Below are 26887 nucleotides of genomic sequence, written 5' to 3' on the forward strand. Positions count from 1 at the left end.
TTTTGTTTTCTTGATGTTGAGATGCAATCCACATTGAAGACTGCAATCCTTGAATTTCTGCAGCAAATGCTACAAGTCCTCCTCAGTTTCAGCAAACAAGATTGTTTTATCTGCATAATGCAGACTGCTGAGTCTTCCTCCAATCCTGATACCACGTTATTCTTCCTCTCAACTTACAGTTCCTGGCAATCATTCTACTCTTTGATTACTTTTCTACAAATCTATTATCCTGCCAGATAAAAGACTCAGTTTTTGTTGTTGATTGCTGTCGAGTTGAGCACGACCCTATGAACAAAAGACCTGAAGCTTTCTATAAGTGTTATCATTTATCAAAGTTCATAGTTTCCAGAGGCATGTTGTTTGGGAAATGGATGCCACTGCCTTGTGGTTTAGAACAAATCACTTTCTGCAGATGCCCCTGTACACACGTGCTGTCCAATACAGTGGCCACTAACTCATATACCTCCTGAAACCTTGAAATCTGGCTAGATAAAGTAAGGAATGGAGTTTTCTATTTTGTTTTAACGAATTGAAATAGCCACAGGTGGTTACAGGTACTTATTGGATGGCAAAGACCTAGAGCTTTCCATGGGAAACAGAGTTCAACAAACGCTGACTGAAGTGATTAACCCTGACAGCCCTGACATTTCTGCTCTTATGCTTCCTGCATAACTCCGGAAGCCCTCATGGTTCAGTCTTCAAGGAGTTCAGCTGCTGATGCAAAGCCTGTCTGTCTCTGGCAGTTCAAATCCACCAGCGGTTCTGCCAGAGAAAGATGGGTCGTCTCCCCTCCCTGGGATTCAGAACGTGATGGAAGTCAGCTAAGGGGCAGCTCCGACCTGATGCCAGTGGGATGAGAATCACCATGAAGGAGTGCGCCCTGGTTAGCACTCAGCTGCTAAGGAGAAAGTCTACGGTTCAAATCCACCGACTGCTGGATGGAGAACGATCCAGCAGTCTGCCCCGGCAATGACAACTGTGGAAACCCTAGGGGTCTTCCCCGCCCTTCTGGGTTCCGAAGCATCTCAACTACAAGTGTGGGCATCACTATCCTGATCTGTACCTCCTTGAACCCGGGAAATGGTGGCAGGTGTGTTGGAGGTGGTGACACTGGATCAGGACAGGGCAGAGTTCAGGCGACTGCACGGCAGGTTAACAATAATCATGATTTGCACACTGGGCTCTGGGGGTTCTACCCGAGAGAAGCAGCCTCTGGGAAGGTCAGTCTCCCAGATCCCCAACCACAAAGGCTGTGAGTAGGAGCGATGATGACAGGGGAGCTGGGCAAAGACAGACCCCCGTGCAGGAGCCAGGCGCACTCGGTGCTTTCAGAGCGCTGGGTGTCTTGCTCGTCTGCGCAGGCAGGCCAGGCCAGGTCACCGCGCAAATCCCCAAATCGCATGCAAAGCAGTTCCTGCGAAGCCCTACCCTGAACCTTCCTGGAGGAAGTCGGCCTATCAGGTCTCAGCGCAGCTGCACCAGAGCTTTATGTGCAGCCTGTCCTGGTTTTCTAGCTGCCTCCACGGAGAGCGCGGGTCCCCCGCCCCGTCCCCCGGTCTCCGGGGAGCCCACGCCCCTCCACCCGCCAAGCCGCCGACCCCGGGGAGGCTGAGTGGGGCAGCGGGCACCCGGGCAGCCCAGCGGGTGCTCGGAGACCCGGCTTCCGAGTGAGCGCATGTGAGTTCCACCGAGGCCTCAACACCTCCGGTTCCTCCTGCAGGGCAGCGTCACCCTCCTGACTGCAGCGGCCATCTAGGGGGGACGTGGCCTCTCCGGAGCGGGGCTGGACACCGGTCCGCCCCCCGGGTCGCTACCTGCGAGGTGAGGCCCTGCTCCTCGTCGTCCTGGCCGCTCAGGACGCGCCGCAGCTTGTCCATGGCCCTTCTCTCCGGCCACAGCGGCCGCTTCTCGCTGCCCAGTCCTCCGCCCAGCCCACCAGGAAGCCACGACCGGAAACCCCACAACGCGCGGGCCGGAAGTCCTTGTGCGCAGACCCGCCGCTTCCGGGCTAGGGGACCCCCCCCCGCAGGAGACCAGGCGCATGCGCGCGGCACCGGCTGCGGAAGCTAACCGGAAGGCGCCGGCCCGCCCACTTCCGGTACAGGATGCTGCGCATGCGCACCGTGGTGCCGGCGAGCTGGAGCCGCTTGGACACGTGAGGTCCTCGTTGTCCGGCCGGAGGACCCCGTTCGCGGGCTGCGAGCGTGGAGTCTCGCAGCTGCTTTTCGTTCACGTTTCAGAAATAAAAACCCACCCAGAGCTCCTGCCGTCGAGTGATCGGGACTCACCAGCGACTCTGGGACGGCGCAGAAGTGCGGAGAGGGTCCCCGAGGCTCCGTGTTGTCCGGCAGAGACTGCGGAGGGCGGCGGGCTCTTCATCATCCACACCGCGAGGCTGCCGTCCCTGGCCGCGAGGGCACTGGACCAGTGTCCCCGAGGGGTGATGGTGGACAGCACCGTGCAGTAACTGCCACGGGCGGTCCCGGGACAGCTCCGAGCTGCCGAGGACCCTTCACACGCCCACCACGCAGCAAGTGACACAGCTGACTAGCTGAAAGCAAAGACAACTTGAAGCACTTACTGAAGATTAAAAACGACGACTTCCAGTATGGGTTACCCCTCAACATCAAGAAAACATGAATCTCCAAAACTGGACAAAGGCAACATCATCTTTAATGGGGAAAAGGCTGGTCCAGAATTTAATTTTCCGTGGATCCACACACACCACCCATGGACGCAGCAGTCAAAACGTCAGAAGATGTGCTGCGTTGGGCAGATGGACCGCCAGAGTCCTCTACAGTGCTCAAGAGCAGAGTTCACCTGAGCCAACTCGTGGATTTGAAGTTACTCTATATGCTTGTGAAGGTTGGAGTTTATAAGGTTGAAGAAAAAATTGATACTTTAAATGTTTATATCAGTGAAGAATATGCTATACATTTGTTGTTACGTGCCATCGCGACTCAGCGACCCTGGGTACAACAGCCTTAAACTCTGCTCTGTCCTGTGCCAATCTTCACTGTCTCCAATACACCTACCTCCGTTCACTGAATCGATCCACCTCATAGAGGGTCTTCCTCTCCTGCGCTGTCCCTCCACCCTCCCAAGCATGACTTCCTTCTCCAAGGATTGGTCCCTCCTTGCAACATGTCCAGAGTTTGTCAGATGAAGCTTCAGAATCCTTGATCCAAGGAGCATTCTGGTTTAACCCTCTCTGGAACAAACCTGTTCATTTTCTTAGCAGTCCATGATATATTAAATACTCCTCTCCAACACCACAGCTCAAAGACATCAATTCTCCTATCCTCCCTAGTCACTGCCCAGCTCTCAGATGCATAACAAGTGATTGCAAAGACCATGGTCTGTATCAGGTGCACCTTACTCTCCAGTGACACCAATGCTCTTCAGTACTTTGGAGGGGTCCCTAACAGCAGACTTTCACATCGCAATGCTATATGTAGCAAAGAAAAAAAAAAAAAATGAACAACTCCACTTTGGAGGAAGTGCAGGCCTAGGGCTGTTTAGAGATTGCAGCATGGATTTAAGCAGATGAGGATGATGCAGAAGAGGACAGACTTGACCCTTTCTGTTGAACATAGGGTCACTATCAGAGCTGACTTAAAGCTGGCCAGTGTGTGTGTGGGGTGGCGGTGTTATGTGCTGTGCTGTCAACTACAACAAATAGCAGCCTTGTGAGCACCAGCTCTGAACTCCACCCTGTCCTGCGCCCTCTTCATCACCTGATATGCTAGCAGCACCCTTTGTTACACTGTCAGTCCATCCTCTTGAGTCTTCCTCTCTTACGCTGACCCTCTACCTTTCTAAGAATGAGGTCCTTTCCCAAGGGTCGAGTTTCACCATCCTTGCCTCCGAGGGGCATCTTGGTTGCATTTTCTCAAAGGCGTATTTATTTGTTCTTTTTTGCCGTCCATAGTCAATACTCTTCTCCAGCAGCACAACTCAAAGGCATTGATTATTCTGTCACCCTTAAATGTCGTCCAACTTTCAGATTAATAAGAAGTAACCGAAAAGGCCATGGCTTTGGGTCAAACACACTTTAGTCTTAGAACTGACACCCCTGGCCCTTTAGCACTTTGGAGAGGTCCTTGACAGCAGATACTCCCCAATGCAACATGCCTTTTGTTTCTTGACTGCTGGTACCAGGATTGTGGATCCAACTGATGAAATCTTTGAAAGTTTTTAACTTTTTTTATTTTAAATCAAGCAGTGTTTCCTTTCTCAGTTTGGACAGCAGTCTCTTGGTCTAGGTACTGGTTTCACATGAGTACAAATAAGTTTCTGGGATTCTCATTTTTCTCTGAAATAATTAATTGTGATCCACACAAATTTGCACAGGCAATAAAATAAAAATAGACACTTGTATCCCCCCCTTTCAGCCATGGTCTGTCTGGCATAAGCAATGATATCCCTGGTGCCATGACCCCTTCTAAACCCAGCTTGACTTTCTGGCAGTTCTCTGTCAAAGTACTGTTCTAGGCATTTTTTAAATGACCTTCAGCAAGATTTTACTTGGAAGTGATACTAATGAAACTGCTTGATAGTTTACACATTCCATTGGATGATCTTTTTTTGGGAATGAGAACAAATACCGATCTCTTCCAGTGAGTTGACCAGGTAGCTTATCTTCCAGATTCTTGGCATAACCTGGTGGGCACATCCGAGTTTGCATCTATTGTTGGAACAAGTCAATTGGTATTTAATCCCAAAGGTGTTATCTTTTACTAGTGTCTCCAGTGCAGCTTGAACTTCTTCCTTCATTACCATTGATTCTTGACCATATACTGTTTTCTGAAATGGTCTGTGTCAGCGAATTATTTTGGTAGAGTGACTCTCCATTTTCTTTAGATGCTTCCTGGATCATTTAAGGTTTTGCCCATAGCATCTCTAAGTATTGCATCTCAAGGCTTGAATTTGTTTCTCATTTCTTTCAGCTTGAGAAATGCTAAGCAAATCATTCCCTTTTTATTCTCCAACTCTTTGCACATCCCATTATATAATAATTTGTCTTCATGAACATCCCTTTGGCATTTCTTCCCTTTGTTTTGGCCTCCTGGCAGTCAAATGCAATTCTCAGAGTCTCTTCTGATGTCCATTCTGGTTTTTACATTCTTGTCTTTGTAATGACCTTTAGCTTTCTTCATGGACGACATCAAGGATGTCATGTCTTCAACCATTAATGTTCAATGCCTCATACATATTCTTGAGATGATTTTGAAATTCAGGTGGGATAGACTCAAGGTCATATTTTAGGTTTTGTGGGTGGATTTTAATTGCCCTCAGCTTCAATTTGGACTTGAATGTGAGTCATTGATGATCTGTTCTAAAGTCCACCCCCAGCCTGGTTTCAGAGTGCTGAGATCGAGCTTCCCCAGTGATTCCTGCCGCAGATGTAGTCAGTCCATCAGGAGAAGTCCACATCTAAAGTCCATTTCTGGTGTTGCATATTTTTTTGGGGGGGCTTTTTTGCTGCTTTATCAATGTTTATTGTCTTTATCTGAAAAGTATTCACATAAAATTGGTATAGCTGTCGGCATATAGCTAGTATAGTCTGGAGCTGCCGGAGCTCCGAGGATGTCTGCCTTCTGAGCCACCCGACCCCTTTTGAGACATTTTGGGCGATTCTACCTCTTCTAAACTTCTTTCTTGGGCTTTTTCTAAACTGGATTCTCTCAGATGGCAGTGTGTGCTGTCCTATGCATCTCATGTCTGGAGCACCACTGCTCTTTCTGAACTGAGGGAACTGTTTCTTAAAAGCATCTTCATCCTCCTCCATTAGCTAATGCATATAGTCTGCAACTCTGACCGATGGTGTGCTTCCAACTTACTTCTGTGTTGAATTCCTTGTTCTCTGAATCATAACCCAGGAATCACGTGGTTCTGTGAGGGGTAGAAAAGCCTCCATCCACAGCTCCCTTCAGAGCCCCACTGTTGCCTGTGTTAGATCTGGCAAGGCCTGCATCCAAGTACGAGGTGAAGGCACCTGGTTGGTCATCAATGCTTTCCGCATCGTATTCCTCTCCAGATACCTCCACTTGGCCTTCATAGGCCCCAAGTGAGGAAAAATGTCAGGGGAGACCATCTCCGCGTGGCTTGTCCTGCACCTTGTTTGTGGAGACTGAGACCCCAAACGAGCCCTGCGAACCTGGACAGTGTGGGATGTCATTCCAGTGTTAGCATCAAGGCCACGCGAGAAGAGAGAGGTGTGATGCACACTGAGGAGTCCATTGAGAGCCTAAACAGGTGGCACTGGCACCAAGCCGTGCCTATGGTCCCAAAGGAGGCCTGGGCAGTGCCCAGCGCCCGTGGACTCCACAGAACCTCCACCGTCGACGCAGCCTCTGCCAGTGTGGCCTCCCGTGGCACCAGCATCACACTCCTTGGACTGCTGGCCAGGAGAGGAGGGGTTGCTCCTGAGATCGCTGCCCTCTGCCAACCGTGACCCCTACTCAGTGACAGAAGTCCTGATACACACATGCCTTCTCCATGAGACTGGTGACAATCCTTCCAGCAGAGAGCCAGGGTGGGCCAGGCCCCCAGCCATCAACCCCACTCTCCGCCCCATGCCCTCCTCTCCCCTCTCCTACTTGTCCCAAATAGATGAAACTCAAGGGGCTGAACACTGAGATCTTTTTATTCTTCACGCCCAGCTGGTTAATAACTCTTGCTTTTGGGGGCCAGGTGGAGGGGTCAAGTTCTTAATATCTTCACAGCCATCTGTCTTCTCTTCCTTGTCACTGAAGCTTTCTTGAAGATGAGGACTAGGGCGTTAGTAGGGTGGGAGGAAGCATCCAGAGCGAGCATACATGTTTGTGAAGCGAGAAGTGGAGGAATTTTTTTGGGTAGCCGAAGTGGGAGGGTCCAACTTAATTTTGTGGTCAAGATTTCATTGTTTGGGAAACTTCATGAAATTAGGAGCTTAGGAGGGGAGGGGCATGAGCGAACATATCCCTGACCTAACACGAAATCCTTACTACTTGGCCCTACATGTTAATAACACCAAGCAGAATCATATTTTTGTATTTAAATGTAAAAACAAATTTTGGATACGGTGCTGTGCTGGGTCATCGCTGCCGTTACTGTGTTAGTCCATCTCCTGGGGGGGGTCTTCCTCTCAGACGCTGACCCTCTACAGTTTGAAACATGTCCTTCCGGTGACCCCTCCAGAAAGCGTGCCTACAGTATGTGATCTGAAACCTCACCAGCCTTGCACCTGCGAGCACTTTGGCTGCACTCCTTTCAGACAGATCTGTTGGTTTGGCAGTACATGGTATATTAAACCTCTTCACCAGCGCCACACTTCAAAGGCATCAATTGTTCCTTCTTACTCACTGTTGAATGCTAGGGCATGGAATGCATGTGGAGAACTTGAGCCCAGCCTCTGCCAAGTGCTGGGTCAACAATGAAGATCTCAGGAACTGGAATTGTTCCATCATGGGATATTTCAGATTGGCTCTCAGTTTCCCTCCCTATCTTAGTGAACAACTGATCAGGCTGTAAGGAAACCTGAAGCTGGCCATTACCTTTTGCTCATAGACCCCCAAACCCCAGCCATTTTTTTCTTATTTTCTGGTTCTCTTAATTTCATAGCTTTTAAAAGGCAAAGATCCTCCCAAATCTAGACACCCAGGCCCAAAGCAGGAGGCGGTATGAGGCCAGGGGTTTGGTGCGCCCTTCTACAGGCCTGGTTGGGGGAGACACCCCTGCTTTCCACATCTGCCCGCTTTGCCCACCCACGACTTCCTTACAGACCACAGGAAAGCAGAGTGGTGAGGACAGCTTCAGAAGGCCCATCTTCTACTCCTGAGGCGAAGGGCTCTTCTGGCTGGGGTGTGGGTGCTGACAGCCAGAGCCAGGACCCCCTGAAGTTTAGCAAATCCCAAGGAGCCCACCTGCTCAACACACCTCCAGATGACATCTGAAAGAGTGGACAGCCATGCCTGACTGAGGGCTTCCACATCTGGGTTGGTCCACCACGCACAGCCCAGGGCCTCCACTCCATCACTACCTCAGAGCCCAGCTCCAAAGCCCCCCGCGGCTGACTTTGTGACCTGGCCCTTGTTCCTAGAGGGCATCTTCAAAGAGGAAGAGAAATAGAAGTGTGTGGAACCCTCTCCAAGGGCAGCGTTTTGAGCATTTGGAAAAAGGTAATTCCAGCCTGTCTTTGTGTGTGGGACTTGGTAAAGCAGGGTTACTATGCCAGGCTTTACTGTGACAGAGACGCTGGAACCTAAACCATGTCAGGCTCCCGTGTGACAGTGAGGGAGGGACACATCCTGTTCCAGGCTCTGCTGTGAGTGAGGGAGGGACTCTCACCACGTCAGGCTCTGCTGTGAGGGAGCCAGGACCCCAATGGAGCGCAGCACAGGAGGGACTCCCACCGGAGTGCAGCACAGGAGTAACTCCCACGGGAGTGCAGCACCAGCAGTCAGGAGTGCATACATTAGGTGGGTGCAGATCCATGAGTTTTGGAATAAATGGGTCGCAATAACCACTGCTCTTTGACTACCTCTCATCACTTTTCTTCCTAACAGTAGCAACACAGACACAAATGGTGCATAACAGCACTTTGAAGACTAAAGGCCCCAGAAGGCCAGGTGAAGGACCTGTTACTATAGTTACTGGAGTGTTCTAGTGAAAGCAGGGAGGAGCGGAGAGAGGCAAGTGGGGAGAGGAGGGGCCTCGGCCCAGGCGAAGAGGAGGCAGAGCTGGGGGTGCTGCTTTGAATAGCCATGATGGTGATGATTTGATGTGAATCATCAGAAAACACAGGGTTAGTGGGATTTGTGTTTCATTTCCAAAGATATCACTATTGTGCTTTAGCAATATCCTGAGAAATGAAATGCGGGCATTTGCTTCCTCTCATGCGGACTTGGGCCCAGCAGGCCTCACACTATGGTGGAGACAACCTTCTGAAGAAGGGCCAAGCACTGTACACATCAATTCAGTGATGGCTCCGTAACTCTGACAACCAGGGCAGGTCCTGAACCGAACCCCGTGACCCTCAGGGTGAAGAGCAGACCTGAGTCACCTTGGTCAGGACTCTCTGGTTTTGTAGCTGTGTAACGATGCCATTATCTCCCATGATGGGATCTTAGGGGGTTCAGGTGGGTGCAGTATGCCTCATCTGTCACCTGGCCATGTGTCCCAACCTGTAGAACCACACAGGAGCCCTGGCACTGTCACCTGGCCAGACATCCCTGGAAACACACAGGAGCCTGGTGCTATCCCTGCACCTGGAACCATATAGGAGCCCCAGCACTGTCACCTGGTTGGACGTCCCCATCCTTGGAACCACACAGGAGTCTGGTGCTGTCACCTGGCCAGATGCCCCTGCCCCTCGGGACATCCTTGCTAGTTTCTGGTTGTTTTCACACAGTGGACTGAGCTCCTTGTGACTCAGCGAGTCCTGACCCTGTGCCTGTGCCTGGTTTCAAACAGGTGTGCTATGAGGTCAGACTGCTGGAGGGGCCTCACCCGTAGAACGCTTCCTGGAAAGGAGACCCAGGAGACCTCCACATGGAGATGCAGGTCCACGCGAGTGATGACACACAAGCCAAGCAACGCCTGGGCTTCCAGGAGGGGAGAGAGCACCTCTGCTAGGGCTGGGGGGTGGGGGACATGGGGGGCTGGGGAGCGGCTCTCAGAGGGACCAGAGCCCACCCACACCAGCTCTCTGGTCCCAGCAATTGTCCTGCCTCATCAATTAGCAACAAAAACAATTTCTCAAACATTCAAGTTAGATCTTAGAAAGATCCCAACTCAGTTGCAGGAGGTACCCTTATCAGTCAAGACCTCTTTCTCAGAAGCCTGCCAGTCCTGGGCACGTCCTCTCTGGGAGCGGTTTCTCCTTCGCTGGCCCATGTGCCTGGCGCAAAGGGCATCACTTTGCACACGGCCAACCCCCGCACATCCCCCGCACCACCAAGAACCCTGCTGGGTCTCACCTGGTGACTGGCCTGGAGTCACGGGGGGGGGGGCACTCACCCCAGCCACTGGTCCTCACGCTCCCGGCACCCCCCTGCAAAAGCCACCCTCCCGACGAAGGCGGCAAGACGCTCAGGCACACTCAGTTAGCAAACATCAACAGTTTATTCAGTAAAGTCACAGCAGTTCAATACACATGGCATGGAAATAGACCATTCTCAGATGTCGGGAAGGAGACTTCAGGGATTTGGCAAGCTATTGGCCGTCTCGTGATCATGAAGGGGGAGTCAGAGGTTCTAGCAGTGGCGTTTCCTGTCTGTTAGTTTCTCACTGAGCGGATTCTAATAGGTAATGCATGTTACTGCAGCTAAAACCATCCAATTTAGCTGAAAGAAAGGATTGCATTTCTTGCACATTTTGCGCTACTATTTATGAAGAGAAGTGAGCTAGTCATGGATTGTAAGGCAGAGAGAATGGGGTCAGGCACTCTCAGCTATTTCTAGAAATCAGCCCATTAGAAATAGCACACAGTCTGTTCTTTCAGGGTGACTGTCCAGGACGTGGGATCTGTGACTTGGCGGCTTGGACGACGCTGAGCGTCCACGGAGTGGGCGGCCCGCTCTCCCACTGCTATGCAGCTGCCTTTTTACTCAGCCTGGGAACAGACACAGCACAGGTTCAGGGGTATTAAAGCTCACTGCCAGCCCCGAGTCCCCGGCAGCTTTCCCAGGATACCCCAGACCAACGCTTATTTCAGCAGGTGATTTATAAAAACAGCGGCAGCCCATTGACCAAGCCTATGGTGCGCGAGTCCAGCTACTAGCACCCATGCAGGGCAGAGGGGCCCTGTGTGGACCCCCGAGGCTGCCACCTTCACAGAAGCACTTCAGTTCCCTCATCTTCCTCCTGAAGGGCTGCGGACCTGCACTAACGTGGACAAGCGCTTTAACCCCACATCACCAGGCTGCCAGTGATGCCACTGATCTAATAATGTGAACGTCTTACTGTGCTGCCTGCCAGACCACTCTCAAGTTCAACAGGCTGGCTGTACTCTGGGTCAGTGTCTCGTCTTCCAGAGCACACTGGACATCCAGGTGCCCACCCCCTGCCCGGCCTCCAGGAGCCTCAAGGACAAGCCCAGTGTCCCTGTCGCACTCCCAGAGCCCATCTCTTACTCGTATCTGATGAGCCGGCTTCCCTGGATGAGCTGGGCCACCTCGTTGGTCGCATGGCAAGCAAACAGGAGCCAGTTTCGAGGCTGGACCTTGTAGGCGAATCTCATGAACGTCAGAGAGTAACAGCAGAGCGCTGAAGAGACATGGACAGTCAGCTGGGAATGCTGGCTCAGGAAACCGGGCTGGCAAGCCATGGCCATCGACAGCCCGGCACTGACCCAAACGCGGCCTCCCTCCTCAGAAACCCCAAGAGATGTTCAGGGCCTGCTTACGTGCCTCCACGAACGGGAGGCTCAGGCATGTATGGCTAGTATCTGTTTCTTAAAATTACACACTTCAGGGACCTGTGTGTTAGCAAGAGGAAGTCAAGCCTAATTCTAGCCACACCTTTTCTTCCAAGTTGTTAGTGCGCTGTGACTCTCCAGTTTTAGAGGCTGTTTCTCAGAGAAGCTGGTAGGTTCAAACTTCCTGCCTTTGGGCTAGCAGCACAATTCCTTGCCCGCTAGCCACTGAGGCTCCCTGGAGTCATTTACAACCTGTGACCCTAAAGAGCTGCCAACAGTTTGACGTTCAAACGCCAGGGTCTCAGGTGAGCTTCACAACATGCTTCCCAGCTAACGGTCGCATCCTGAACAGAATGACTAAGACGGTGGGTGCATCCTTCAAGTGGGTGCAGAACGACAGCAGCGCCCTCCTCACTGTGGGTGAATGTCTGAACTCAGTCACCGCAGACGGCGACACCGGCAGCACCATGACTCCAGCCCCTCTCTACCAGCGGCTGCAGCGGCCTGGCAGGGGCCACAGGCTTGAGCCCGAGCAGCATCTAGTTGTGTTTAGACAAAGCCAAGTGGCGAAGGTGTCCAGGGAGCCAATCAACGCTCCTCATACTCTCGGGCCCTTACAGTGACTGACCAGGTGAGACCCCTCGTGAGTGCCCGTCATGCTGGATCGCACACGCCCCCGGGCAATTTCAGAGGAAATGACACTCATTTTGCTGTACCCTCACCTGCTACAGAGCCACGCCCACACCTCCCTCTCAGTCCCAGCCTGTGCTCACCAAACGTCATCCGGCCGCTGATGATCTCCGGAGACTTCTTCATGTCATTGATGGCAGCGATGGGGAGACCCCAGTTGGCTACTGGCCCCCAGAAGTGCTGCAAAAAAGCGAAGGGAGAAAGGAAGAGAGGAGGATGTAAGGGTGGCGGCGTGGGCAGCTGCGATTCCCCCACTTAAATCATCGCGTGGCACTTTGAAAACACGCGTCCATCTTTGCCTCTGTGAGCCGACCAGGGTGAAGGAACGGATGGCTGGGGGGTAGGCAAACTTCACATGACTGCGAATCTGCAGTTTACCAAGGCCCCCAACCCTTTCCAGATTGCAAGACTGTGACCACGGGGCCCCCAGATGATGTAAGTGGTTCGGTATCTGACAGGTGCCCGACAGGTGCTCAGGCCCACCCAGAGCCTCTGACACGCACTCGGAGAGGCTCCGAGGCCACATCACCCCGCAAACCCGACACGCACTACTCCTGAGTCAGAACCCATGGGATGGAACTTGAGTTTGGGTTTAATTTCTGATCATTTAATTTAGATTCTACTCCATCTTTAATAGTTCCATCAAAGTGAGATTGACTTCTGACATATAATTAACTCTTGTTACCCTGATCTTGTTACACTTACTCTACTTAATGTAATGTTTCAATCTATTCAAACTTTTTTCCCTTTAAAATTTTCATCAACTTTTGAAGAACTTCTCTCAGGTGCAACACTGGGCACTTGAGTTTTCAGAAGAAAGGATCTAATGAGGGGAAAATGTCTATTCATATGAGCTCTATTAAGGTTTCGGCCTTCCATACTGTGGACATGTACCAGGAGTGATCCGTCCCTGGCAAAGGACAGCATGCTTGGTAAAGGGTCGTCATAGAAGAGGAAGACTCTCAACAAGACGCACTGACACAGGGGCGCTTAAAGGAAGCACCACCTGACAGACAGTGGAGGACAGAGAGCCTTCCTGCTCCGCTGGGGTCCCCAAGTCACTATGTGCGAATGATTTAGGGTGTCTACCAACACCTATCAACAACCAACCAAGGGCAGTGAACCAGGCCTTGGGGCTCCCTCCTCTGCACCAGACCTTGGCAGGGAGACGTTCCCCTTCCCTGCCTCCTCCGTTAGCTAGGAATCCTGGGGGCAGATGGGAGAGGACCCCTCAGGAAGACAGGGATCCCCCAGTGCGGGTCTGTGGTTGCTATGAGTGTGGTTTCTGAAGGGGAGGGAGGAGCTGCACTTTGCTGAGCCCAGGGTAAATGTTACTCTGCGGCAATTCTGAAGGAAACTGGCTAGAAGCCACGTAGCAGTGAGCAGCACTGTGACGTGGGGACAGCTCTGGAAATGGAGCTACCCCACACAGAGGACCCCCAGGTTCCAAGGCTCGGTCACCAGTTCCATACATGAAGTCTCCCAGGCTCCCTTCTAAAAACAGCAGTGGGGAAAACAACCCAGATGCCCTGTCCTCTGGCCAGCCTGAGATCTGAGCTCAACACCAGAGGGCGGAGGCAGGGGAAGGGCGCTCAGCCGTCACTCCCCAGCTTCCTTCAGAACTGTGTCCCGGAGCCCCCTCAATCTTCGGGGCCTTGTTAACACAGCCTGAGGTAGCCCGAGAGGGGTGCAAACACGTCTTACCGTGCTGTCCAACGAGTCAGTGAGGCCAGGCGGGAAACATGGAAGAAAAGAGAAAGGTCAGATGCTTCCTAAGGCTTTGGGGTCACTCCCACCTCCCGGTGCACATCAGACCCGCTTTACTGTTGGAGACCCAGCAACATTTCTTTTTTTACTTTAAAAAAATTTTATTAATTTTAATGAACATTTACAGAGATTTTGGATTTCCATTCATTCATTGTTGTACTTTTCTCCCTTCCCAGCCCTCCCCCCAACCCCAAGTTCCCAAGTTCACTCCTCTCTTTGAAAAGTAAAAGTCTTTCTTTGGTATGCAATCCCCCTACACCCCTCCCACCACCCCAAGTACACTCCACTATGCAACCTTAATTCTGGACTCTTGTGATAACCATAATACCCTATCATATGTTGTTGTTGTTGTTGTTATGTGCCGTCGAGTCGCCTGCGACTCATAGCGACCCTATGTACAACACCCTATCATATATCACTTTTAAATTATTCTCTCCCTCATCTGTTTCAGTGCAGTATACACAATTTATCCAGTTTTTCTCAGTCTTACTCCAACCCTGATGTCAGTCCCATTTTACAACATTTCTAACAACAAATTTTACTTAAGCGGAATCCTCACAAGTACCTTAGGACCCCTCTCTCTCTCTCTCTCTCTCTCTCTCTCTCTCACACACACACACACAGAAAGAGAGGATGAAAGTAAGCTACACTTAAAATACACTTCAAACATAAACTAATAAAAACCCCAAATCCTCAAACTCACTGCTATGAATCAGAATGGACTCACAGCTGACCCTGCAGTGGGTTTCCAGAAGCTGCAAAGCACAAGGGAAGACACTGCACATCTTTCTCCACTGGAACACCTAGTGGATTTGAACTATCTGCCTTCGGGTTCAGAGTGTAGCTCCTTACCCACTAGTCATCTGTAGTTGTTTTCAGGAGTCATCAAGTCACGGGGGGCACAGAGCGATCCTATGGACAACAGATCTGAACCCTGGCCTATCTTGTGCCATCATCATCTGATACACTTGAGTTACTGTGTCAATCCATCTGGTTGAAGGTCTTCCTCTCCTTCACTGACCCTCCCCTTTTTCAAACATAATGTCCCTCTCTAAGAATAGCCTCTCCTAATAGCACGCCCAGAGTATAACACTGTTGTTGTTATGTGCCCTTGAGTCAGACGCCTGTGACCCACAGCGACCCTATGTACAGCAGCTCGGAAGCCTGCCCTGTCCTGAGTCAACCTCACTAATTCCAACACACCAACCCCCACTGCCCCATTTACTGTATTAAGCCATCTCACCCAGAGTCTCCCTCTGCCACGCTGTCCCTCCACCCTTCTGAGTATGATGTCCTTCTCCAAGGACCAGTCTCTCCTGACCATGTGCCCAAAATATGTGAGATGAAGCTTCAGAATCCTAGCCTCCAAAGAGAAACTTCGTTTCATCCTCTCCAAGACAGACCTATTTGTTTTCTTGGCAGTCCATGGTGTGTTCAAGACTCTTCTCCAGCACCACAATCAAACACACTGATTCTTCTTCTGTCACCCCTTAGTCACTGTCCAGCTCTCTAATGCACAGCAAGTAATTGTGAAGACCATGGCCTGGATTAGGTGCACCTTAGTCTCTAGAATGATATCCTTGCTCTTCGGTACTCTGGAGAGGTCCCTAGCAGCAGATTTTCCCAATGCAATTCATCTTTTGATTTCATGACTATTGTCACCAAAAGTGTTGATTGTGGAGCTGAGCAAGCTGTAACTGTTAACCACCACAATCTCTTTTCCATCTATCACAGTGCTGCCAGTTGGCCCAGTGGTGAGAAACTATGTCTTCTTGATGTTGAGATTCAATCTATATTGAAGACTACAGTCCTTGACCTTCTGCAAGCACTTCAGATCTGCCTCAGTTTCAGCAAACAAGGTTGTGTCATCTGCATAAAGTACACTGTTGATGAGTCTTCCTCCAATCCCGATGCCACATTCCTCCTCATAAAGTCCTGCTTCCTGAATGATCTGTTCTGCATACAGATTGAAAACATAAGGAGACAGGATGTATCCCTGACACTCCTTTCCTGATTTGGAACCATGCAGTGTTTCCCTGCTGTTTTGACGACTGCCTCCTGGTCCAAGTACAGGTTTTACAAAAGCACAATCAAGTGTTTTGGGATTCCCATTTTTCTCAAGATTAGCCACAGTTTATTGTGACCCACACAGTCAAATGTCTTTGCATAGTCCATGTAACATGGATTAGACATTCTAGAGCCCCCTTTAAACATAAAAGGCACAATGAATTTCAACACTAGAGTCCTGAGGTATATAAGCTCAGAAAGCTGTTTACAAGCTCTGATGCTCACCTCCAACCCTTACGGTCATGCCGGCTTAGACATACGACACCCCACAGAAATGCACACCAAGCCTCAATGTGAGCCACTTCTGTAGCATTCTCTAGAAGCTATGCCAAGAAAAGCGATACATAAGACAGGCTCATTTGAACAAGTTCAGTCATCGCAACAGAAGAAACTTCACTCCACACATCGTCAGTGGTGGCTCTCTCCTTCGCCACGGGCAGGAACACTGCAGGGCCCATCTGCTGTGGGGTCTCCGGGTATGAACACAGGGCCCCTCGCTCACCCCTCCCAACTCTAGGCCTCCCTTCAGGGGACTCTGAGGAAACCAACAAGGCTTGTCCAGTGACCCTCAGTGCTGAGCAGTGAGCCTGGTGTCTTTAGAACACACATAAAACACTTGACAAGGAATACTTTAATGTCTTGAAATGCTAATCTCTGCTTTCAGGATATAAAACAGACTGGTTAAAGCAAAATGATAATGTTTACCAAGTGAGACAGTGACAGAAACAAAATGGCAAAATCCTTTCTAAGCCTCCTGCCCTCACCTGTCTGGATTTAGTGACTGCGGGATCTGGCTTACAGCAGAATATGCCAGCACTCACTTCCGCGGGTCCCAGTACAGGTGGGAGTGAGCCGTGTTCCCGTGTGGAGGAGCACACGTGCTGTACAGAGGATGGGGCCCGCCACCACAAAGGCCAGCCCCCCCAGGCTGACTGCCTGATCACAGCTGCTTCCCAGGGGAGCACCAGGACCTGGCTCCCCGTGGCAGGCTCCCCACTGCAGGCTCCTTTAGGTATCTTTATTTTTGTTCACAACGAGGTGAGAATAAGGGAGACACCATCTGTCTTCCCGTGCTCAATCCTAAACTTGGATCACTTCAGTGTTAATCGCTGTACCTCCAGTGATTGTAAAAGAATCTGAGAACACACGGTCCACCGAATGGGATATCCTATAAACACCCCAAAAGGGCCCCCGTTGTGCTGAGCACACTGAGCTTTGCTGGACATGCATCTCTTAGGAGACCTGTTCTTCCAGTGGATTTGTTTTCCTAGCTTCTCAGAATGAGGGCAAACCGAATGTGCCCCTGCTGCTACCCGTCACGCCCCCTGCTGCCTCCCGTCACGCTTGCGAAGCTAGATACACACTGAGCAGGTGCTGGCTGTCCCCTCAGCCTAAGCCTGTGCACTGCCCCAGTCGGCCCTGCTCATTCTTCACGTTGCCAGGTACCCGCTGCTTGTGTCAGGGTATAGTCGCCCCCCACCCCAGGAGCTGTGCAACCCCGCAGCTTCTTCCGTAAGTCTCCTGACCCAGGAAACTACTGTCCTCCAGTCTGACTCTAAGTCAGTTTTGTTGGTCTGTTTGTAAACATGAACCCTGAGGGACTTTCCTTCTGAGGAACAAGCCCCAACCATTGGTGAACGACCAGCCAGGCCACTGAAAACGCCCGTAAGACCCTCAGGTGGGGGACATATGGAGAGAAAGGGAGGTCGGGGGAATCCCAGGTTGGCCTTGGGTCATGGAGGGTCCTCAGCTCTGTTGCTAGAGGAGCGGGGACTGGAGTGTGAGTACTGGGACACCCTGAAAACCCTACAAGTTTGCTGGGACTCCTGCGGGGTGTGGGGGATGGGAAGGCCAAGAAAGATCGGAGTGCTGGTTGCTATGGTAATCTGGCTGCTCTGTACGCTAAAGCCAAGACTGAAACGGAGAGAGTTGTAAGGAGAACTGGTCACTCCCAGAAAGCCTGTCCCATTTGTGAGCAGCTGACGTAGTGATGCAGGATTCAGCCTGTCACCCAGCGAAGTGTGTAAAGCAGGTCCACGCAGCACGTGGGGAGGACCAAGTGCACCTGCTGTCCATGCCTGGTGGGACTTCCCGGCCACTGGAGCTCTGGGGGTGGGGGAACGTGGGGCAAGAGGGCCAACAAGCAGGAACTTCCTCCAGCCCTTTGACCAGGCAGGCCTGGCAGCAGGACACACTGCCCTGCCTTGCCCAGCTGCGCTGGATGAAGGCCCACAGAGAAGGGGTCCCCCACAGCTCGGCCACTCATTCACGCTCTCGCCTTGGCTACCCCAGCTCCAGGCAAGGCATATCTGGAGGTGGGACAAAAATTCCTACAGCTCTCTGGGAAAGGAACTGGCAGGAGACAAGCGGCCTTGATTAAACTCTTTATACTCTGGTCTCCTAAGAACACTGTTTTGGTGAGGGTAAACACAGGGGAGCAGGTTAATCGCACACCCACACACGGCAGTGTGAGCACTGGGTGCAGCCCAGAGAAAGCTCACTGTTTACCTGTACGATGATGTAATGTTAGCTTGTGACTGGGTCTCTATTCCGGGAACAGTGAATGAGACAGGATCACACACAGTCTTAGCCATGAGCTGTCAAGATGGTCAAACTGCAGGGCCCTGGGTCGTCTGTCAGACTTTGCCCGATTGGGATGGTTCTGCATTCCCTCTATTCCTGAGATGGTAACGAATAAAGTTTATGTATTCCCTTACTAGATCTGAAGAACGACAAGGCTTTCCAGCAATTAAAAGTCACTTACCGGAGGCCTTTTACTCCACGCCTAGCTCTAATACCTCACCCTTTACATCAGTATAAAGTGTATAAAGTGGTGATTTGGGACTGAATTAATGAAGTTGACTGAGTATTTCAGGAGGTCAAAAGACTTCGGCTTTAGGAACGTGCACTCAGGGCAAGAATTCACACTGGCCATGGCCAATGGCCCTGAAGGCATGGATGGAGCCTGTGGTAATGGCGACATGGCCAGCAAATCCCCCCCTGGCTCAGCTGTGGAGAGGGCAGAGGCTAGATACACCCCGAGACACAACCATGTGCCGTAAATGACAGCTTATAGTCAGGCGATGGTATGATCAAGGGCATACCCATAAAGGCGCAGACCCACATCCCCATCCGGGGAGGAGTTCAAGACTTTGCCAGCCCCAATCTGGGTGGCACACTGACCTCCAACAGCATGGCACTGTCAACTGGTATGCCGAGTGATGAACTCCACCAGGTTTTGGGTCCTTTCATGTATGTGACCACAGATCCAACCACGCTCACTGTCCAGGACGCACCTGTGGGAGCCACAGTGCTGAAGGCCCAGGGCCCAGACCAGGGGACACAGGCATGCTGATGGGGCTCCTTGAGGGAATCCTCCACCTGGATGCCAGTGGCCATCCAACCCTCTACAGAGAGCACAGTGATGGGCACAGTAGGCAGTGGGCTGAGCTCAGAGCTGTGTGGACGGGTTTAAAGCATGAACCTCACCCAACTGTGCTCTATTGTACAATACACTTGGTATCAGCAGTCAGGAGCGCAAGAGACGTATTGCCCTGGGGAAGTCTATAGTCAGGGACCTCTCCAAATTACTGAGGAGCACTGATGTCAGTTTGTGGACTAAGGTTCAGGCCATGATCTTTCTCATCACTTGCGATGCACCTGAGAGCTGGACAATGAGGAAGGATGGCAGAAGACTTGATCCCTTTGACCTGCCAGAGTGCTCCTCAGAGGCAGAGCGGATGAAGCTTCACCCCACACTTCGGTCACGTTTCTAGAGAGGCTGTTCCCTGGAGGGGAACTTCATGCTCGGGAAGGTGGAAGAGAGGCAAAAGAGAGGAAGACTCCTGACCAGGTGGGCTGACATGGTGACTGTCACAATGGGCTTGAGTGTGTCAGCGACAGTGAGGGTGGCACAAGGTAGGACAGTGTTCAGACCAGCTGCTCACAGGGTATGAGCTGTACCCTACTCAACAGCACCTAACAACAAGAACAAGCCCAACTACTCTGCACAGAGCTGGGCTGCCATCAAAGGACATCCTCTGGCTTGCCCAGCGGAAAGAAGAGTGGATGACCAGTCACCACCCCTACGGGGGATGGAGCTCTGGGAAGATACATGGACAAGAGAACAAGGTACAGGCATTGCTATTTTCACGTATTTGCCAGCAGTACTTGGTCTCCCTATAGGAATGTTCAGGTAGATGAATTATCTCACTAAGTCTTAGAAACATCATCTTGCTTGGATCTACAATTAACACCCTTTCTACCAGCAGTCAGGAAATTAAGGAGAAGCCCTGCACTGAAAAATCTTCAGTTAGGAACCTATCCAAACTATTGAGGAGCAATGATGTCAGTTTGAGAACTAAGGTGTGTCTGATTCAGGCCATGGTCTTTCCTATTACTAGCTATGCTTCTAAGAGCAGGACATTGAAAAGGGATGACAAGAAGAATTGAGGCCTTTAAGCCGTCTTGTTGGAGAAGAGCACTGAACATCTCATGGACGGCCAAGAGAACAAACAGATATGTCTTGGAGAGGATGCAGCTGGAACACTCTTTGGAGGCAAGAATGCCCACATCTTTTGGGCATGCTGCTAGGAGGGCATGTTCCTGGCTGGGAAGGGTGGAGGGTTGGTGAAGGAGAAGACCCTCAACCAGGTGGACTGACACGCTGACTGTTGCAATGGGCTCTTGTGTCAGGAAGTGTGAGGACGGTGCAGGACAGAACAGGGTTCAGATCCTTTGTTCACAGGGTTGCTATGGGTTGTACTCACCTTGACAGCACCTAACAACAACAACAACAAATCGTATGAGAAGTACCCACGGACAAACTGGAAGAACGGCTTTATTATAAAACTGGCCATAACGGGCAGTGATCATTATAGGCCATATCCAAAGATTCGGGCCTTCCTTTACCCAAGAAATAATCATCGAGGCTGTCAGCAGTGCCTTAGCTGCTCTCTGGTCCGGTGCACCCCCACTCTTCATTCTATGGTACACACAGCAAGGACGGATGCCCCCGCACGAAGGTGGCAAATTGGCTCTCCAGGGCTTCTCCCGTGGTCCAACAACCGCAGGGAAGCCTCACCTGCATGGACACTGCTACTGGACTCTTGCAAGCACCCCCCTGGAAGCCAGAGGTCAACAATCAGGGTCTGCAGTTTTCATGTGCTGCTTGTGGCATTGCCACGATCATGCCAGTGACCAGGGAACTCATTTACCCAGCCATGCAGTTCAGGCGGGGCCAACCAGCTGGGCAGCATTTTCAGATCCCCTACAGTCCAGCAGCACCTGGGCTCCTGGAACACGTGACTGGAGAGCTGAAATGGGCAGCGGCCGACAAGGAGATGCATCAATGACCGTCATCGGCAAACTCGCCCCAGATCACGAGGATACAGTCCCCGCTGCCATGGACAAGCCGCCGCCCCAGCCCGCTGTAGTCACTGCGCACTACCGAGTCAGAACTGACCCATAGCTCACCCTCCTGCAGGTTTTCAGAGGCGACTAATCACACAAGAGGATGTCCATCCTTCGCCCGCAGAGCAGCTAGTGGACAGGGACCACGTGCCTTTGGGATTGGCCACCAGAGGCCCAGGCCCAGGCAACCCAATAATAAACGGTTGCCCTCGCCACAGTGCCCCCTCCTGGGAGAGACCGCTGTGGCCGCCCATCCAGCCGAGCTGGCAAACGAGCCCCTCCTGGTTTGGCTTTCTGACACCTTGGGGACTAGATGAAGAGAACAGTTTGCAAAGTACCCCGTGGCTTTTGTCAGCACCTCCATTCTCTCCTCATCTGTGGTCCAGGAAGGACACAACCCTTCAGGAGCAGACAGTCTGCTTCCTAAACAACGTATCTCTGGAAACTGTATGAACGTTGATACAGATAGAAAGGCTTCAGGCCTTGTGTTCACAGGGCAGCTATGAGTCATGCTGACTCAAAGGCCACCAACAACAACAGAGTCCCTCCCTTAGATTGTACCGGAGTTAGCAAGTCAGAAAAGTCTGCAGGGCAAAAAATGTGGTATATAAACCTGGAAGGACCCGGCCTTACAATGTCCTCAGCTCACCTGATACTACTTTCATTTTGACTCAATAACTTGACTTGCCTCGTCTGGTGCCTGTAATGCCTTTGCCTTTTCACTCATAGCTCAGAAGGGAACGTTTTCACCAGCTGGGCTGCTATGATGGATGGGATAAATGAATCAGACTCTGGGGTGTGCCTTCTGATGTAGAACTCCCACACAAGATCCCCTCGCTGTAAGAGGCCTGGGCCACAGGGAAAAATGGGGGAACTCGGATGATCAGCTCTGACCTCTTTTCCTACTCCCCAAGTAGACTGTTCTAAGTATCTTGCTCCCTGGACACACCTGGCATATTTCACGTGGATGGTAGGGGCTCTGATAACTGCCTCTGTCCGGGTACATGCAGTCAGGGCTGGCCTGCAGCGGCTGTCTGCAGGCTGCGCTCTTGGCGCACGCTCCAGAGGGAAGGATGAGCCTCACGGTGGTTTTATTCACTGGCTGTTTTCACCCGGAGCAGCCTCTGCTGATGCGGAGTGGCAAGCTGAGGGTTTAGGCACATGCTGCAGCTGCCTGGAATCAGGCGTCATGCTCTCACGTTACTATGTGCAGAAACCGACAGATGCACGTGATGGAGTGAACAGAACAGAAAGGCTTTCGGTCCTCGACTGCGCGTGTGCTTCGGTTGACCCTCAGTGCTCAGGGTAAACGTCTATGTAGAAGCACAGAGCCACTGCAGCGCTACAGCAGATGAAGGGCACAGCGCCCCTCTTTCTCCATGGACGCACGCTCCCCCTTCAGCCTGGCACTGTATGTGACAGTCTACAAGGAGCTCACTGTGCTGTGGCCTTTACTGCTGCTGTGGTCTTCGGAGGGACATCATGAACGGCTGGGGAGACTGAGAGCCATGCAGGGCTGGGGGGTATATCCTAAGCACCCCAAAATGGCCGTACCTGTGACCATCCGTTCAGTGCCTAACCGCTGTGCCACCAAGGTTCCCTCCACTACACCGTGGAGGCTGCAGCTCTACCGACCAGTGCATGCCATGGATCGTGACTCCTACGCACAGGTCTTCCCTCTCACAGACCTCTTTGTGGAGAAAGGGAAATACTGACTCAGCAGGGTCACTGAGTGTCCATTCTTAATTAGAACAAAGTCTCAGAGTGGGCTGCTGTTGTCCTTGAACTGATTCAGCCCCTCTGTAATGTCGTTGTTTTTATGTGCCGTAGAGTCGCTTGCGACTCATAGCGACCCTATGTACAAGAGCCTGCTCTGTCCTGTGCCAATCGCACTGCCTCTGACACACCCATTCCCATTAACCCAGTCACTGAATCAATCCACCTCATAGAGGGCTTTCCCCTCCTGCACTGTCCCTTCACCCTCCCAAGAATGATGTCCCTCTCCAAGGACCTGTCCCTCCTTACAACATGTCCAAAGTATGTCGGACGAAGCCCCAGAATCCTTGCCTCCAAGGAACAGCCTGGTTTAACCCTCTCCAGGATGAATCTGGTTTTTTCCCTAGCAGTCCATGGTACATTCAATACTCTTCTCCAGCACCACAGCTCAAAGGCATCAATTCTCCTTCTATCCTCCCTAGTCATTGTCCAACTCTCTGATGCATAACAAGTGATTGCAAAGACCACGGCCTGTATCAGACACACCTTAGTCTCCAGAGTGGCACCATTGCTCTTCAGTACTTTGGAGAGGTCCCTAACAGCAGACTTTCCCATTGCAGTGCGTCTTTCAATTTCCTGGCAACTGGTGCAAAGAGTGTTGACTGTGGAGCCAAGCAAACTGAAGCTGTGAACAATCTCAATCCCTTCACCATCCATCATGTTGCTGTCAATTGGTCCAGTGGTGAGAATCTTTGTTTTCTTGATATTGAGCCTCAATTCATATTGAAGGCTGCAGTCCTTGACCCTCTGCAGCAAGCGTTTCAGGTCCCCCTCAGTTTCAGCAAGCAGGGTTGTGTCATCTGCATAACGCAGACTGTTAACAGATCTTCCACCAATTCTGACACCATACTTCTCCTCATAGAGCCCAGCCTCTTGGATAATCTGTTCTGCATACAGGTTGGAAAAGTATGGAGACAGGACACATCCCAGGTGTACACCCTTCCCAATTTTGAACCATGCACAGGCCCCTAAAAATCATCCTTTGCAACACTACTGCCTTCTTTTCTGGACTCTGGGTGACTGTGTTCGTGTCGCAGCTAAAGTATAACTGGCCCACTGAAAGGATCACCATCGCATAGCCTCAGGACCCCCTGTGCTTCCTGAGTGGGCTCCAGGAACAGAAGCCATCCTGCAAGCCCCACCCAAGTCCACGTGCACGGATGCGCAACAGCATCCCCACTGCAGACCTCTGCAGACCCAGCACCCCTGAGGGACCATGCCTCCTTTCTGAACCTCCACGGTGGCTGAGGGCTTCCTCAGGGAACGCGTTTGTAGAAATGTGAAAATGAGGAGAGAAGGGTGGACAACACACAGCCCGAGGGGACTGAAATCGGCCAAGAACAAAGAAAGGAAGTCTAAGTGAGAGAGGTCTCGGCTCCTGAGCTGCCTGGCATACAGCGTGCTGGGGAGGACCCCAAGGGACTGCATCATTTCAGCAGAGGTGTGGCACGAGGGAAGCTCCCAGGTCTGTACCCTGTGGCCTTAGGTAGGAGAAACTTGAAGGTTTGTCACCCTGATTCGAGGTGGGGACTACAGAATGCCTGCCTGGCGTGTTAAAGTTGACCTTTTTTTCTTTAGCCACTACAGTTAACCCCCTCTGGTCTCCAGCTCCCTTAACTGCAGACACATGGTCCTGCAAATCATCAACAGCTGTGGGACTAGGAAAAGAGAAACAGTGCACCTGACATTGGGCGGCAAGACCCTGGTGAGAGTGAGACCTTGATGATGGTGGTGGAGAGACTGTGGCATGGCTGTGCAAGGTGTGACCGCAAGGTGTAAGCAGAGGAGCTCTGAGACAAAGGTCACAGTTAAAGATTTTTGCTGTTTTTGCTGATGCTTGAAGGAGAAGCTGTCTTACAACTGCTTTGAGACAAACCTTGCTGGATGATCTGGATCTGCCCGCTGAACTGAAGCCAGACCCTGGACTAATTGAGGAATTGTGCCTTGGAACTTGAGCTAAAACCTGGATCTATATTGGGTGATATTCTTTGCCTCCTCCACTCTCCCAACTTCCTTCCCTACTAAACCCCATTCTCAATACTGTGAGTCTGTGTGTAAACAAACCTTTGCTGTTGGTGTGGTTCTAGAGGTACCGTGGGGCTGGGCCAGGGCTCTTTATCTGCTTTGTGCTCTGGGGTGGCAGGGGCCGTGCTACCCCGACTCCCTCTGGGCCTTTCAGAAGGATGTTCACGGCCCTGTGCCTCTGTGTCCCATTCTGATGCTTAGACACTGACACAGCAGCATATGAAACAGCATCATGTCCCCTGCCATCGTTTCCACCAGCAATGCCACCTTCCACCTGAAAGGATGGCGGGAACTGGCCACAGTAAAGCAACTACTCAAACCGACAGAACGCATATTTGTGGACAGCTAAACTTGCAGGGGAGGGGGATCTCTGGGGATAAATTAACATTTGAAACAAAGATAAGCATCGAAGCAACACACAACCTATAACTAAAAAGACCATGGCTTGGATCGAGTGTATATAAATCTTCAAACTGGTATGATTACTCCTTAAAACCTTAGAGAAGTCCTTGACAGATTTTCCCAGATTTTTTTATTTCTTGACTGTACAAAGGATGTTGATTGTGGATCCAAGTAAGATGAAGTAATTGACAGCTTTGATCTCTTCTCCATCCATCATGATGTTTCCTATTGGTCCAGTGGTGAGGACTTTTGTCTTCCTGATGTTAAGATATAATCCCTATTAAAGGTTGTAGTCTTTGATCTTCTGCAGCAAGTGTTTCAAGTCCTCCTCATTCTAAGCAAACAACCTGTGTTACACAGATGACATAACCTTGTTTGCTTAAAGTGAAGAGGACTTGAAACGCCTGCTCCAGAAGATCAAAGACTACAACCTCTGATAACGGATTACATCAACATCTGCTCCTGACAGTGACTGCTGGTTCCTCTCAGGCGCCGTCCTCTGTGAGCACTGACCAAAGGGATGGACAGCCTGAGTGCACAGGCAGCAAGCAGACGGCCTGCAGGTCTATCAGCAGCACCCCTGCAGCAGGGAGGGTCCCGAATGGGATCCGCTCCATCCCAAGGTCCCGGACTAGAAGTGCTCACTGCCCCACCTTAACAATCCTTAGCAGGCTGTGCTCCGTGTTCTAGATCAAGCTGAAAGGAGAGGGCTTTGACGTGCAGGACGAGTGATGTCAGCTTTGGTGAAAATGAAGCAAGTGCAGTTGAGACACTTGTGTTTCAAGGGGCACTGGGGACTTTGAGGGTAGGGAGGTGGCAGTGAGACTGAGGGACACAGGGGCCTCAGCCAGTCAATCATTTTGGTACTCTTTCCCTCTCCATCCAAAGTGGGCGTCTCCATGTTGGCCTGCCACACCCGCCTCGCTGTCCTCTCTGGCCACGACGCCTGTGTGACAAAATGGGTCGTCCGTGCCTGTACGGGGTCTCTGACCTCAAGGATAGCATAAGAGGGAACCTTGCAAGCCCTGTGCTTGTGAGTGGGCTGATGCCTGGATATTTGTTACAGATGGGTCTTCGTAATCCCGGGAAACCTCTGGAAATTAAGTTGCTTCTAGGATAAGAATGGGAGTTTCTGGGGAAAAATCAGGGGAACTTCATCAGAACTGGGATAAAGATTTAACTAAAGTTCTTAATCAGGAACCATTTGATGTTCCTGGAAATGATAACAAACAAGCTGAAAATATAAAAGAAATTGAGATTGCTCTTAAAAGTATAATTTTGAATATGATCTTTGAGTATGTATCTAATTCCTCTTTTGTGATACTTGCAACTCATATTCAGCAATGT

At 51.2% G+C, this 26887-nt stretch overlaps 2 protein-coding genes across 2 annotated transcripts in view; both read right to left on the minus strand.

Moving 5' to 3' along the window:
• Window positions 1-1877, minus strand: part of SFT2D1 (SFT2 domain containing 1) — a 20572-nt gene extending 18695 nt beyond the window's left edge. Inside the window, exon 1 of the mRNA XM_006882779.1 lies at window positions 1815-1877. Within this exon, the coding sequence (XP_006882841.1) occupies window positions 1815-1877 (63 nt within the window). The remainder of the gene's footprint in view (window positions 1-1814) is intronic.
• Window positions 1878-10572: 8695 nt separating this feature from the next.
• Window positions 10573-26887, minus strand: part of MPC1 (mitochondrial pyruvate carrier 1) — a 22145-nt gene continuing 5830 nt past the window's right edge. Inside the window, exons 2-5 of the mRNA XM_006882780.1 lie at window positions 22776-22779; window positions 12175-12271; window positions 11118-11250; window positions 10573-10597 (exon numbers count right to left, since the gene is read on the minus strand). Coding sequence (XP_006882842.1) covers window positions 10573-10597; window positions 11118-11250; window positions 12175-12271; window positions 22776-22779 — 259 coding nt within the window. The remainder of the gene's footprint in view (window positions 10598-11117; window positions 11251-12174; window positions 12272-22775; window positions 22780-26887) is intronic.

The sequence above is a fragment of the Elephantulus edwardii genome, unplaced genomic scaffold, assembly GCF_000299155.1.
Source record: "Elephantulus edwardii isolate Elephantulus edwardi_28Jun2011 unplaced genomic scaffold, EleEdw1.0 scaffold00024, whole genome shotgun sequence".
NCBI lineage: Eukaryota > Metazoa > Chordata > Mammalia > Macroscelidea > Macroscelididae > Elephantulus > Elephantulus edwardii.